Below are 16,348 nucleotides of genomic sequence, written 5' to 3' on the forward strand. Positions count from 1 at the left end.
CCCTTAGAAATGCTCATATGTACACCATAGGACTGATGATGTATCCCACAGCGCTACATACACGTTGCAAACTGCTACCAGCTGTCCCACTGACTCTTGTTCCACAGAGTGAAAGATCCAGGTGCTGCACTGAGGAGGAAATGACATTGCTATTGTTTGTTTGGCAGCTTTTGGCATAATTCGTAATGTTCTGGATCATTTTATGGATCTCCATATAGGAACCAAAAGGTTATCAGAGCCCTGGGCTGACAGGAGGATTTTTCCCAGAGGGATGTCATCAGTGGGATGTCACCTCCAGCCCCACGTGGCGCTTGGAGGTACAGAGGAATCAACAGAGCTGGCAGCGCCAGCAAAGCGAGGGCAGCACCGTGGGGCTGGCCCGAGACCGAGCGAATCCAAACAGCTGCGAGATCTGGGGYGTCCCTTCGGCATGCACCCGAGGCACTCGCAGGGACCCCATGCAGGTGTGCAGCCATGCCGTTAGGGAGCGCGTGTCTGAAACGGCGGGAGCCCTGGTGTATGCGGGGACACACACACCGCGGGCACAGAGGAGCTAACGTTGGTGCTGGGACCGGTGGGATCCTGGAGTATCGTCAGGGCTGTAGTGCAGATACAGCTTTCAGGCCAAATCCTGCTCTCATTGCAGTCCTTCTGAGTTCAACGGTGCCAGGTGGAGGCCTTAGTGTGCGGCAACGTATACGCGGGGCGTATAGTGGAAAGGCTAATCAATTCTGCAAACTGGTCCAACAAACTCTGCTCAGGCGGGCTAGGTTTACTTTCAGGCTAGAGCGGACAGGGTGCATCTCTGTCAAACCGCATTCGCTATAGAGCTGCATGAGCTTTTCCTTTGCTTTTCCTTTGTGCGGAGCAGTCGGAGGATGCGCTCGTTTTTTGTGAGTTCTGCTGGCAGCTCATTTGCCTGGAACAAAAAAACCTTGTGGTTAGCAAAGCTGAAAGAGTATTTCCAAAACATGGTAAAAGCATTAAAGCTCTAGAGAAGACAGTGCTAGGCACAAAACTAAAATGCCTGTTTCAGTGTTATTTCCACCACCTGCAGTGTTCTTTTAAATCAGCTACTGTTTTAGAGAATGGCAGTGGAAATCCTTTAAAAAGTCGCTTTCCTGCACAGTGTGCAAGTGTCTCTTCAGTCTTCAGGATAATTCTAGCCTAGGACTTGGGTGGACAGCTTGCTTTGTGCTGACTACCCAGGCTAAATGATATCCCTCAGGCTCCCTATGCCACTGCCACAAAATTAAAAGAGAACATTGCTGTTGATATCTGTGGGAGATGAGGCAGGGCTTTAGGTACCACAGTCCATAAAAATCCAAGGAAAGACTTTTATTGCTAAGAAATAGTCAGTGCTATTCTGTAGGATAAGTAATAGAACATCAGAGAGTTTAGTTTTCTGTATTTATTGAATACAGTTTTGGTAATAGAAAATACTTATAATGAAGCTACTTCTGAAAATTGGTATTTTTGTTTTACAAATGCACTGTCTTGTGTGAAAGAGCATATCATTTTCCARAAATTTCAGTAGGAGAGGTTATAACCCAAGACTTTTTTATACTACACACCCTCCCTCTGCAAAAACCTTACACATTGTATGACAGTATGAAAACAAAATGTACAACATTAATAAAATAACAAACTACTGTACTAGAGGCACTAACTCTGCTGCCATCAAGTGGAACGATATAGAAACAACATGCACAGATTTTATATTAAATGACCGAAATACTCAGAAAGCAGGTGCTGGATTACTTGCTTTACAAACTTTCATTCGTCCAGTCATAAGACAGAAACAAATACCAGATCATCCATTCACAACTTAACAGACCCACCTGGATATCAAATACATGCAGCAAATAGTTCATAAACACAGCACAAAGGAAGACATTTCCGCAGAAATTTTGAACATATGTTAAAATACCTTGCAGAATAAAGGAAAGGATAAATTTACTGCAGACAATTTGCAATCATTAAAAGAATCTGAAACTATTTCAATGAACCAACAGGTTTGTAATAAAATACGGGAATGATGCATGTAATTTTGAAGTCTTTTTTATATTAGAAATGTAATCAAATTTTCTCACCAAAGGCACCCATGCATACATTCTTCTCACCTGGGCATATCCTCCTTACTCATCTGTTACATGAGACACTGATACAATTTATGACCGATCAAGGGCAATAACAGATTACTATTTCCCTGAAATGCTATCTGGCTAGCCCATGATGACTTATGGCTAGCAATTGCATCTGTGATGCCAAAGGTAATTAGAGCATAGTGTTATTCCTGGTTATTCACAGACTGATGTTTACGTCACAAGCACCAACCAGCTAGTGGCCCCATCTGGCATGCTTATAAATGCCTGTAAACAGAAACTAATGGACAGGATGGTGAGTCCTCAGGAGAGATCAGGGTGCAAACGCGAACCACCACCCAAAAGGTGGAGCCTATATGAAGGGTCTGGCTCCAAAGGTCGGTGCCGTTGCCCTGCCCAGAGTGGTGAGCCAGCACGTACCTTGTTCCTCAGGCATGGGTCTGCTCCTGCCTCCAACAGCAGCGCTACTGTCCTGGCATTGCCGCTGAGGACGGCTGCGTGGAGAGCTGAGGTCCCATTCTGGAAAATATTGACAGACGTTTGCACAGTGCATGTAAAGGGAGGAAACTGGAAGGCAGTGAAACCAAAGCACCTGCGAAGAACAAATCTTCAAACAGGAGAGAAATAACATGGAAGAGAGGTCAGGTCATCAAGGATATAGCATCTGATTATCATTTACACAGGATGCTGGCAGGCTAGAAGGCTGTGAAGGAGGTGATTTTAAATGCTTTAATACACATGAAGGTCAGGTCCACTTTACCACAATAATATTTTCTTTTAAAATTACATTTCTCAATAGATTAGAGGTGAAATAAACACAGCACTTGCTTCTGCCTGGCAAAACTCAGCCATTAGCAAGTGAAACAGAAGCACAAGCAGTAATGGAAACCATCTGCACATTTTATTTCCTTTCTCTGCTGATTAATGATCTGAATGTCAGAGAGCTGAGCTGTTATTTTTTCATAGCTGGCCTTTTGTTTGAGGCTGCAGAACTGACAGTTCAAATAAGTGTGGAAGCTATTTCATAATTATAATTAACAGCTAAGTTAAAGCCACCAGCATTTTCAAGTACATCAAAATTGCCCATTAGTTGCATCTACAGAGGCTATAAAAATGTGTGATTTATGGGTACATGAAATTAGGTCTGCTATTAAAAAGCAGCTTCCAAATGTCCATTACTATTTTTGAAGTCACTGTATTAATTCAGAGGAAAATAAAATCAAATAGAGAATTACTCACAACAGATCTCTTAGATTCTATTTTGCTGACTAAATGCAATTGAGGGCAGGGTATAATGTTAAAAACTGCATCACCAAGAGCAGTCCATTTACTGTAGAAATAAAATCAGATGTCAAAAAGCAAAAGAGAATTCCTCCTACAACACAAGGTGCTTTCTCATTCCAAAAATCAACATCACAATATTTTTTGAAAAGATTTATTTGTGTGCAGCACTAAAGGCTAAATAAGATAATTCATGTCTCCCTTGACTTCTCTGGACTCCAGCTCTTTATTGTTTTCCAGTTGCATAGTCATAAACGTCAGGCCTTTCATCAGACCCTTTGCCTTCCTGGGTTTCTGTGTAAAAATCTAGATATTTCACTACTAACCTTCAGCAGGCCAAGCGTGGGAGAGAATTTCAGTAACTCTTCTATCACATTGTTGTATCCTTTAATGGCAGCTTTCAGTAAAGCAGTTGTACCATCCTTTAAAAGAGAGAGGAACATAAGTTCAGTCATTACAAATGCTTTGTCAGCACTCCCCTTGGCTGGAGGGAGACTCTGGGTCTCCCCCACACCTCTGCAAGGGGGTTCATGGTCTTCGAGGAGGCACCTCCCCAGTGTATCCTGCTGTTTTTAAAGTGTCTGGAGGATAGTTCCTCCGACAGGTGAAGACTTCAGGGAGAAATCACCCAGTGACCCCATATATCATCTCCATCTCTCCTTTATATGGACATTGCCATCCCTTATTCCAGGAGGGCCTTCCAGGAAGCTGTCCCAGACACAAAAGGAAAGAGGGAGCCTGTGGCTTGGGAGGAACTGTATAACTTGGTGAACACAACAAATTCGAGGGACACCAGGCCTCCATGCACATTGCCTTGTGTCCTCAAAAAGAGCTAGGAAGTGTAAGGTGCAGGCACAGCACAAGAAGAAGCACTACTCACATCCCGTGCAGCGTCTCGCTCAGCTCCCCGGAGCAGCATCACCCGCACCACTTCACTGTGACCCATCTGCGATGCAATCCACAAGGGTGCCGTCCCATCCTTCAAACAAAGTCAGACAGCTAAAGGTTTCACCCTGAGACCCTTTACCCCCTGGTATTATACCACCAGAGTCTGCCTGCTGGAATGGATGAACTTCAATGCCTCGATAAAACCCTATTGCCATCAGAGACAGACAAATGCAAACGCACTTCCAAAAGCACATGGGAACTCAGTGTATCAAGTCCGAACCTTCCCTGTTGTGGGGTTAGAGGCACCTTCCCTATTTCCTCTTGCATAGCTGGCCTGAAATGTACATCACAGGCTGAACACCTAAAGCCCTCTTTTGCTCACCCAACTGTGCCCAAAGTACATAGGGAAGTTTGAAATGTAAAGATCAGAGGTATCCTATGTAGTTCAAACCSTAGGTGGCTAGACGTGACAAAGATACAGGTAAAGCTCAAGACATGCATGGGCAAATTCTGGGTGTGCACCTTTTAAATGGCAGATGGTTATAGAAGCTAAGGATGATCAGCAACTTTCAACGTAAAGTAACATTATCCACCCTTAAGGAATACGGTAAAAATGTCCTGCCTTACAGTTGTGGTGAGTACTTCACAAATTTTAGCCTCAAGACCTCCACTAGAAAACAAGGCAATTATCCAGGAGACAGTCTGGTTTGGAAAAAAAAAGGTCCTATACAATCATTATTTGAGCAGAAAATGTCAGAAAATACATGCATTCAAAATGAGCTAAACTTTGTGATGGATTTCCATCCCAAATGCAAAGGTTAGTTGAAGCACTAGAAGCATTTGTTGCTGCAGTTAGAATTTAGTTTTGTTTCTTTTGCCTAATTTTATTTCTAAATGGCCTGATTCTCAAAACTACAAGAGGACTCCAGCACCTGTRGGGTGCCAAATTGATTTTCATGGGCCTTTAACAAAAGGCTTTGCCTATAAGGACTTTAATGCAAAAATGAGGCCTCAAGTAGCAGACTGTCTGCTACTGCCTTCACTGCTTGCCTGTTCTTCTGCTCACCCTCTGCAGCCTTTAGACTTGACAGGAAAAAGTAATTGGAAATATATTTCAAAAGGCTTTCAAAAGAGTCTTAATGAGAAATTTCAAAAGAAAACAGCTTTTTGCTTTTAATAAAATATTTCCACCTTGCTCAAAGAAGGAATCTCTCTCATCAATGCCAAATGAAGATTCATATGACTTGCTGAAGCTGTCCAAAACCACTGTTGAGCCAGTTCTCTGTTTTCTATGGGATAGTGATTTAATCCACCAGAAGAAACAGATGAGCCATTTCTTCCTTTGATATATTCTGGGTTTCCATTCTTCTGATTCTGAGAAAGAGCAAATGCACATCCTGAGATCATCGAGGTTCAGTCTTCACAAATGGTGAAGAACAGGATCTCTGCCTGCTCTTGAATCAATTCTCCATAAATGATCTCATTGAAATTACTGACCTCATTCCAGCATATATCATGTTAATACAATGAGTTTTCTTTGTGATTTAAAAATAACATTGAAAGGGCCTCTTGTACACAGAATGCGTGACAGTAGTGTGACGGCAAAAACTGTCCCTCTCCAACATAGTGTTTTCCCTGTCAGTAAATTGACAGTGGGATTATTTTTCGAATCTTCCTCCACCAGAGGGCTCTAGAAAATAGGAAGAGGGACACTGAAAAAGCCTATAAAAACTTGGAAAATACCCAAGACCCACCAATACAATTAAATTTGCACTAAGAACTAGTAATGTGCAAATCTGTGGCTCTATTTATGCAAAAAAAAGCAGCTCTCTCTCATCCACAGTGAATTTTATAGGCACAACCCTTATTATCAGGTATGAATGAAAAGAAATACTAGTGGAAAGGAAGGAAATACTAGTGTTGAGCAACATCACCGTTACCATTAACTGTCCTTAATAGTATTGATATTACCATCAACTACACAACTACAGAAGAGTCAACCCCCCCCCCCCCAAAACATCGTGGGAAAGAGTGACCATCTTGGAGAACTTAGTTTAAAGAGAAGAAAGATGATGAAGATGATGGTGGACTCACATTGACTAATGTCAGCTTCTCTCCCTTAAACAAACAACATTTATCAGGCAGGTTTATCCAACAGTATGTAATATTTGTATGGAGTAGATGAGATTTCTGTCCATTTTAATGTTGGTGTATAATGCAAAAGAGATGCTACATTGTACTAAGAGGCCATATAAACAACTGTTAGGGCACAGAGACAAGCCAGAAAGAAAATAAGCCCAGGGGACGAAACAGCCTCTGGCTGTCCAACGATCAGAAGAGTTCAAGAAGTACTTTCTTTTTCCTGTCCTTCTGCCCAGCCAGCAGACCTGCAGACCATTACATTCCTAGAATAAACAATGTTAAATACCCCGTATGTTCTTAAACTATGTTTATTTCCTTATTTTTTGCAAGCTAATAGATATGAACTATGTCTCATTTTGTCCAACAGTCCCAAACATACCCTCAACAAGACTGATGCTGTTCCTTCTCTTACCTGTTAACTAAAGACACTGCTTTGTGGCTTTGGATCTCATAATATTTTCTGCTGGCTTGGAAAGGGCCAAATTAAGGCAGGAACTGAGATGCCCCTTGAATTCCCACTAAGGTCTTTGAGGGACGGAGAACCCCTGCTCTCAGGCTGCTGGGTGTCCGTTCCTCTGCTGTGCTGCCCATCAGCCCACTAGCACCAGTGCACCAGCTGAAATCTTGCTAGTAAGAGATTGCATGCTTGACTGAACTCTACAATCTCTGTAGGTTTACTGGCTTACATATACGTGTCAGTGCATATCATACGTAAAGAGAAAAACATTAATTTTCAGATTATTTTGAATCTGCCTAGCCATTCAGACTAAAGCCTCCTGCGACACAGGCTGCCAAAACAGCGTAAAATTCATTGGCAAATGATCTTCTTGCTTTGCTTTTGAGTTAGAGAAGCAAAGCAGCACAGACTGCACCAGGCTTCAGACACTGCCCAGAGCTCTGTCTAGATGAAATGATGACAAAAGGATGCCAGTACAGCTCCGTGGAGGCCTGTGGCTGTGTCAGAAAGAATGGAAGAAGGTTAAATACCAAGAGAAATGACATTGCTAGGGAAGAAACTCACCGGAAGGCTTCACTATTCAAAATTGTGGCAGCTGTGATAAAGGGCCTGCACACAGGCAACTGGTGCCATCTGAGATGCTCTCAGGTATCAGAAGCAGCCCCACGGGYCTGGGAGATAGGACACAAGACCGAAGGGTACCTAGTACCCTACTGGAGCAGCAGGTGGAGACATACAGGGTAGATGTACACAGTCAGGCAAATGAATTAAGCCCCCAAATTCACGAGAACAAAATGGAGAGAAGACCTGGACAGCTATGAGGGAAGAGAAGCATGAATTCATATCAGGTGCTCTGAAGCTATGGTCAGCCCTGTATTCAAAGTAACATTGCTTAGAAAAAATTTCTACAGCAGTAACAGCGGCGTGGTTTGTGACTGACAGCAACAGAGTCACCTGGCATGGAAACTGCCATCGAGGCTTACATTCCTTATGACCAACATCCCACCTTTGAACAAAGTATGAATTTGTTTGTCAGTAAGAGACTGAAGTTCATCCAACCATTACTTCACTAGTTAAATGGGTTAAAATGTTCCATTTGTTTAGGAATTGTTTCAGAATACAGTGAGCCCAAATACAACATTCACATATAAATACCACTGACTTATCCAGGCATAATCTTAGCAGAGATTGGTGGTTCCCTGACACAAACTAAGCCCAGACTACTGGAGATGAAAGAGAGCCAGAAAGAGCACACACACAATGTAGAGTCTTTGCCTCAGCTAAGATTTAAAAATGCATTATGAAATGAAACACTATATTACAGAAATTGTATTAGAGATCTAAAAAATATTGTTAGAGTTGGCTGGTACATTATAATTACAGCATTTTAAATGGTTAGTGTACAGAATGCAGTTTTTACAGTGACACGTGCTAAACTGGTTGAGTTAAACCTAAAGTTCCCCCAGCCTTATTTTGACCTATTCAAAAGACATTAAAGCATACACTGGCCTATCCTCCTATATTGTTTTTTAGACTGTATTAATTAACAGCTCTTAATAGCACTTCTATATCTTCATCTAGGCAAAATCAGGGAGACAGTGTGGAGGCAGGCTACAAGCAAGTGAAGCATCAGTCCAGGGAGTAGCTGCCAACCTCCCTTCCTGCCAGCACAACTCTGGTGATGGACAGGCGGGGGAAGATGCAGCGGGACGATGGCTTTAGTTGGGGCACGCGAATCCCTAATACAGTTTCCTTAAACCAAAGGAGCAGCAGAGAAACTACACAGACCTAAAGAAACCACTGCAGTCATACAGATCCATCTCTGCTGCCTAGCTTTGATTTGTCAGGCTCTTCGGGGTGGAGGAAAGAAAACACTGAAAATAACTGAAGTTAGTCACACACCATATTGTCCTCTGTTATTAGAGCTCTCACATTTTATTTGATTCACATTTTTCCTGCCTCCTGATTTCTTACCTGCTGCAATCAGTGATCACAGCCATCTGGTAGACATAGGTGGCTGACTGCAAGAACAAGACCATATCCCCTCAATTTAAAACGTGCGGTGAGGACTCACGGCAGTGACCTTGCCTGCAGGGTTTCAGCAGCCCAGAGCAGAGGCTCTCTCAAGGCAAGCAAAGGTTCCTGGGAAGCCCCATGTCTAACTAGACATTTCTAAGTGCCAAGAGTTTTTAAGTTAGATGTGCAGCTCCCACATCTGCCTACTCAAAGCAGCATCTAAATGTGCTGTTTAAGCACTGAGTTTAGATTCAAGAACAGCCAAACAGCTAATGATCCCTCTTTTGGAAACCAATAAAGCTTTTATATGTGTCTCTGTAGACCATGTATGCTTATGTATCCCTTACTTATTTTAAAATACAGCAAGTCTCTTTTATCCTAATCCATCACCAGCATACAGTAACACAAGCGGGATCTAGCCCTTGGTGCAGGGACCTCTGAATCATCCCCAAATCCAGCTCATACATATCATTTAATGTTCAAACAGCAGCCCCACTACGTATAGAGGAGCTGATTTTGTGCTTACAGTTGCCTCTTGTCTTATGTGTTTGCAGGATCAAGCCCACTAGAGTAACTAACTGCAAACAGGGATAGCAAAACTTTTCACATATAGCAGGTACTTGCAGAGATGAAGGTACAACTTATGCCTGAGTTTCAGAGTGCACGTGGATGATATAAAGTAAAACTAAAAGTAAAAAAATAAAAGGTTTCATCAAAGATTAACTTTGATACTGAAGCTGATACTGTTGATTTCAGTGTACTGAATTTGGCACTGTCTCTCACRGGAGTTTCCAGATAGGATTTTCAGAAGAACCCCAGGACCTTATGGGCTGTGTGCACATTCGCAGATAAGCTGGCACAACAGGAGTAGATCAGTAGTTGGGAGGGCTAGTGCAAGGTCCCCACATCAACATTATATACAGCCTGAGGGTTTTATTTTGATTTAGCCTGGTCCTGCGGCCCAAACGTGTCCACCATGCATGTGGTTCAAAGCTGTCCAAAGGACCTGTCAGAGGTCTGATCCTCTTTTGGGTGTGAAGTGCAATTGGTGCACACCTGGACCGGGGCTTCCAGTTTCATTTCCTCTATAAGGGATCTAATTTGCATGCAAGCAGAAAGGACTGGGTAACTCCCTTCAAAACCACACTACTGATCTGAGCTCAAACATGAATGCAGGCACAGCCACCATCCACCTTGGGAATCTGATGCCCCATGAAAATCCCAGCGTTAATTTTTAGTAAGAGATTGTTAATTTGACCCCAGCTCTGCTCTGGCAGTGTTGAACATTACCTGCCGTGGCTGGTTGACTTTTGCTCCTGAAGACAGCAGCAATCGGATGACATCCAGATAGCCTCCTTGTGCTGCCAAGAAAGTTGCAGAAGCTCCATCCTGAGTACAAACACATCCAGCTTATAATATGTTAAAATGATGCCAGTGTTTTGCACAAAACCAAACCAGGCAGAATCAACTTCTACTTCTGATGCTAATGTGCAGTGTAGCAGCACATATACAACTGAGCTCAAAAAATAATTGCTAACATCCAAAGTCTAGTTCATGACAGACTATGGTAACATTTTCATTCAACATGCACAAGCGCTAGCTCCCATCATATATCAAACTGAGCATTAAATCCTTGGTCTAGAATACTAATGCTCTAATTCATCACAGCACTGGTCCACATAACAAGGAATCCATTCCTATATAGCAAAATACATTCATTTAGGTTCAGCTGAAAGGTTCATTTAGGTTCCTCATGTTCACACAGAAGTGTTCTGCTTCAGAGATACACATGGTAAAAAAATGCTCAAGTACTTTGCAAAACTGGGGACTACAGTGTTAAAGTCTGCCAGCAACTACCACACCACTGCTCTGGCACATCTTGCAAAAGAGACTGGACCTGTAATATAGGCATGTAACAGTAGGATATTCAAGACAGAGTATCTTGCAGCCCTATCAGAAACTAGCAGTTCCCTCAAAAAGCTTGTGAAAGAAATTAAGAAATCTGGGATTTTTTTTTACTCAACATGTCTTTCATGTGCAGATGTTTTCCGTGTTAGAAAATCCTTAACATTTGGCTTCACGGAAGCTTCTTCCCTAGAAACAATTATGAAGTCATAAGCATTGAATTTTTTGACAAAAAAAAAAAAATCCAAATGGCATTAGAATCCATCTACCCAATTAGAGGTGGAAACCTGTATTGAGGCTGGGACATGCATTTACCCACCCTACACGCAGAGTGCTCAGCACAGGGAAAGTTTTCCTGGGAGCTGAGACTCTTTTGGTTTAGAGACATGAATGAACACAGACCCTCTGCTGTCTCTCAGATGTGCGGGTACCTATCTTCCAGGCACCTCATGCTCATGCTTATATACAGGGTATTTTAGTGGAAGCCCCTTGTTGACACTGTTGGCATGTCCCTACTTTGGGACTGAATGCTGCTGTCTGCTTAGAGATACTACTTGGACACTTTTCATCCTGCAAAACTCAGCACATGCCTGGTGAAGCATGAGCTGAATACAGTGCCCAGCATCCGACCTTAAAATGTTTGACCTTGATTTCAAGACAAATGTCCTGGTAAACAAGCGAGGTGTCTGCTGGTACTACAAATTAATACCTCCAGGCTCTCTGAGGGGTTGTTTTCTCTGACTGCTGTGCAGGTGCATAAAATAGGGTGATGGTATCTGGTCTTTTGCAGACTTCCTCCAGAGACAGGCATAGCAGGAATGCTTCCATTTAGAAAGGGAAAAAGGTTCTGGAATATTAAAAGAGCTCTTTTTTAGAGCATCAGTCGATATGGAGAACCTTGCTTTACCTATCGTCTAACCATTTTTAAAATTAATTATTAGGTTTTTATACTTCATTTGAATTGATGCTGTCATAAGAAAACTGTAATAAAACCTTTCTGCAAGAAATACTCTTTAGCTAGGGTATTCTCTTCTCCTCTATCCCTCACCTTAGTCAATTTAAGATTAAAATATCTATCTTGATGGTTTGGGGAGGACTGCCCAAGTGTGTGTTTGAAATCCCTCTCATATGGCAGCCTGCCAAGGAAACTGCCAGCCAGATAGATACCACTCTGCAAATTCAGCTTGGCAATGTCCCACAAAAGGACTCAGGCTAATGCTCCTTTTCAAGAGAATGTGTTCTTATTTTATGAAACGGCTGTTTCTGAATGGTTTTGCTTAATGGCTGTAAGCAATAAAAACACATCACTAAATCCCATTGCAAATATTGCTCATTTCCAGGAGACACCACAAGGAAGATATTTCATTGCCTTTACTTCTGAGTGGGTGTCTCCAGGTGTGGCAGCATTGCTATTTTTAAAGCGAGTGGAAAACCCTGGGATTACCATAGAGGGCATGATAAGCGTTACGAATCCCAGCCCATTAGAAAGATAATCACTATTTGTGCAGCAGCTGCAACCATGCAACACCCTTCTTGATAACCGCGGGGCGGGCGCAGCTCGGAGCGGGGGACTCCCTGTGCACCCCATGCACAGCCCCTTGTGTGCTGGTGGTTTCTGCAGAGCTGCCAGCCCTTGGCTCCCACAGGCCCTCGCAGGAACTGGGAACGCTCCGCGCTGCCCCACAACACCCTGCACGTTTGCCCCTCGTGAAAATGGCTGAAAACCCTCAGGGGTCTGTGAGGAACAAATCCCTCTCAAATCTGAAGTGCCCTGGGGTGGGAAGAGTGGTGGGGAGTGGAGACAAAATCTGCCATGCTTTTTGGTTTTATTTTAGCTCAGCTTATTTGTGTCTCTACTGAAGTAAATTAAATCCAGTGCTTGATCAGCTCAGTCCAGCTTTCTGAAAAGTCAACTAAACAATGTCGACGCAGTCATTTTAACCATTCTTTCCTCAAAGCACAGACAAGATAGAGATGCACAAATAGCCAACAACATCATTTTAATGGGATACTTTTAAAAAGATTTTAAAGACAACATAACTTTTCTACTCTTTTTGGCAGCTAGTCCAGAAAACTAACAGATTCTCTAATACCTCAGTGGCTTTATAGTTATTCATTCTTCTGCCTGTAATGCTATCCTGACATGGTAAAACAGGACATGACCTTTTGTGCAAGGGTAAGGGATAGCACAGATCTGGTCCAAATTTGGAACATTTCCTTCATACAGATAATGAACTAAAAGGCAGCTAAACCCTCTTTTCTGATTTTGTGCCACTTCTCCCAGGATCATGAAGAGCAGACAGTTAACAAAAATCACATCTTAGAAAAGTAGAATACTATAAAACCACAGTTTTTGGCAAATGCTTTACTGTACTGGCACTGGAGTATCTGCTGTTTTCCAACGAACAGCACATTTGTTCCATCACCAGTGTTGTCAGTATCTATGTCAAATAAACTCACATAAAGTTGATCGTGAATGTTGGCACCGTGCTTCAACAGGGTTTCCACTACTTTTGCATGCCCGTACTGACAAGCTGCTAAAAGGGCAGTGCCTCCGTCCTGTGAAAAAGCAAAGAATGGGCACAGTAAGGGGAGAGGGCAGATGCTGTACTCACCATAAAACATAAGCAAGTTTTGAGGCTTTTCAGAATCTGGCTCACAGCAATTCTGTAGTGACTAGCTACCGAATCGTTCATAACTGTAGTACACAGCCTTGCCCCATAAATCTTTGAACTTGGCTCTGTCTCTGCAAACATTTTTCTCCTGAGGCTTTTTTAGTGAGGGACAAGAAGCAAGAAAAATTTTGCTTTTAGTTCATCTTCTCCCTTTACACTAGAAGCTCTGCTCCCTTCACAGCTCTGAGCTCCTCCATGTCTCTTCCCATATACAGCCATACCCCCAACCCTGCCAAGCTCCTCCACCTAGTGAAGGGCAACCTTTTCCTGATCCAAAGCCTACTGGTCATCTACTCTTCTTTGGCCAGAGCCTCATGTCCTGTCAGGTCCTGCCTCTCACCTGCTGATTGCTGGCCTGAAGAAGAGTAAGTATGATACTTCTAAAAAGTGTGCTAGCTAACCATGGAAGCGTGCCTCAGATCAAACACACGACCACCAGTGAAAGCCCATTACTTCTGCTGAGGAAGTGATCCCTGCAGGCAGGAGCAATCCCAGGTGGTTATAGTTGCTATAGATCACCACTAAAGGGAGACCTAGACACATGCAAGGAGTCTGGCTTGTACAGCTGCTCCTGTAGGAGCCATGTGAGGAGGGAAAGACTTTAGTGTTGCTGGCTAATGACTCCAAGCCAGCTGAAAACACCAAAATAGCAAATGTGTAGCTTGTCTTGTTAAGTGCACTGCACTCCACTCAAAAATTACCATAATTTCTGGCACTGAGGTTGAGAGGAGGTTCTCATCTTCTGCCTGGGATGGCAGTGTGCAGGAGGAGATCTTCTCTTTGCCAGAGGGTGCCACTGACACTTGAGGACAGGGACAAGATTCACACGGCTTGGGTCTCCCTTTGGTCTCTCTTCTGCCTGTCCCTTTGGATCTATCCTCTCCAACCCTCCCCATCTTGGTCCCAGCTTCTTTGGCCAGACAGACCCTGACCTCCCTCCCTGGGACAAGTGGGTCTGTCCCTTCTCCTCAAGAGCCGGGGCTGGAAGATGGTGCAGCGTGCAGCGTCCCTGAAAGAACAAGCAAGGGAAAGTCTTTGCTCTGCGCCCAGGCCTGCCCTCGGGGCACCTGGGAGATGAGGGCAGGCATTGCAGGGCAAGTCTTCTGGCTCACCACAGCCCATGTGAGGACAGGGAATGCCATCGCATGAGGATGATGCGCACCTCATGTCCTCAGCACCCAAGGTCTTCTCTCCTCACTCCTTCCCTGCCTATTCCCAATCTCAAGCCCCTGCTCCACAAGACAGTGGTATTTCAAGTAAATGGTTTCTAGAACTGTTATTAATGTGGGCAAAATACGTGCTTTCCCTCAGCCTTGTTCCTCTGAAACAGCTCCAAAGTTTTGCCTGAAATTTTCCACACAGACAGATATCCAGCAAGGGAAATTACGAATGACCAGTGCTTTGCAACTGAATCTTTTCTAATGAGAAATGCCAATCAAACTATTAATCTGTGGTGCTATTTCATGCTTATAATACCCTCACGAAAACTTGAACTCTGACATAACTGAACTAACCCACTGGGACTGTCTATGGCTACTCTCAGAAATTCATATTCACCCTTCCTCCCTACAACTTTGAAAAGCAAACAGGTCTTGAATGTCAGCAAAGTCACAGATGTGAAACTGTTACGTAACAATCAAAGAATTGCATATTTATTTTGGACTATTTGAGTAAATACAGTGTGTAAACTGATCAGTGGAGTCAAGTTACTCTATGGCTACAGTGAGTTACTAAACTTTCCTGTCAAATTAAACTGCCCTAATTAAATAGGAACTGCTGAAACAAAGCAGAAAAGCAACCACAACGGTTCCTACATTAAAAAAAACCTCTACGCATGCTTAAAAGACAATGGCAAAAGCTAATAGCTTCATGAAACCTATTTCCTGTCTCCAACCAGCTGAAAGCTGTTTTGCCCAAGTAATGAGTTACCAGATCAAAGGGCTACAAACAAAAACCAGAGACATTTTGAAAGACTCTTTCCCTGAAGGAAATTGGAAGAGAAGGTTTGCTAAGCAAAGGAACTGTGCTATCCAGATTGGAGGTCTTCTGTGGAGAGGTAGGGAAGGATGAACTAACTATAGGAAGCTTAAACATACTGAGGTTCCCCATGCAGAAGGTAAAAACACACCCAGTGACCTGGATATGGGCATAACTTGTTTATTGCTTTATGGTCTGTTTTTTGTTTTCTAAAATTCTTGTGTTCCCAACAAACAATAAGTGATTTTAAGAATACTGTTTGGTTATTAACGTAATTTCTGGAGGGAATCAAATGACAGGTCCCAAATACAAGTCAGGCTTGCAAAGCTAACAACAGTTAGTCTAGCTGAGCTGAGGCCAAACACTTTGAGTAGAACTGTGTGATCCCATCCTGGGAGCTGTAACAGCTTCAGGTTTAAGAAGGGGGACAGTTCAAGCAGGAGGTGTCGGAGTGTCTCAGAATGGGAATTCTGACCAAATATTTGGTTGAATTCAGTGGATGGTTTTAGCTAGTTACATTTTTGAAAACAATAACACATTTCCAAAATACACCATTTGGCTCTTTTAGACTAGAGTGACCACATGATCACCCTGGTCAGACTGAAGGGACCAGAAAAAAACAGTTGGTGGGCCAGGTCTCATCCCCGGCTTCCAGTTGCCCCCCCTAAATCAAATATTTACTGGGCCAGAAAGAATCTGATAACAACTCCTTGGCCCAAAGATTTTGTCCCTGACCAGACAGACAGCTGGGCTCTAAGACCTGCTCTACTGTGTGTCCCCACAAAGTTGAATGGGGTCAGCAGAAGAGACGGAGAGTCAGTTGCATGCTTTAGGCGTGGGGACCATTAGCACTGTGATAAACAGAGATGAGTCCTGCTGTAAGAAAAGGAAGTTTGGGGCTG

General features: G+C 43.2%; 1 protein-coding gene across 1 annotated transcript in view; it reads right to left on the reverse strand.

The window, feature by feature from the left end:
• Positions 1-808: 808 nt before the first annotated feature.
• The window catches only part of ANKRD29 (ankyrin repeat domain 29), a 29,875-nt gene continuing 14,335 nt past the window's right edge, over positions 809-16,348 (reverse strand). Inside the window, exons 5-10 of the mRNA XM_026058651.1 lie at positions 13,255-13,353; positions 10,180-10,278; positions 4,267-4,365; positions 3,713-3,808; positions 2,526-2,624; positions 809-919 (exon numbers count right to left, since the gene is read on the reverse strand). Of these exons, the coding sequence (XP_025914436.1) occupies positions 809-919; positions 2,526-2,624; positions 3,713-3,808; positions 4,267-4,365; positions 10,180-10,278; positions 13,255-13,353 (603 nt within the window). The remainder of the gene's footprint in view (positions 920-2,525; positions 2,625-3,712; positions 3,809-4,266; positions 4,366-10,179; positions 10,279-13,254; positions 13,354-16,348) is intronic.

Source organism: Apteryx rowi, unplaced genomic scaffold (assembly GCF_003343035.1).
Source record: "Apteryx rowi isolate R43461 unplaced genomic scaffold, aptRow1 scaffold_149, whole genome shotgun sequence".
In the NCBI taxonomy this organism is placed as follows: Eukaryota; Metazoa; Chordata; class Aves; order Apterygiformes; family Apterygidae; genus Apteryx; species Apteryx rowi.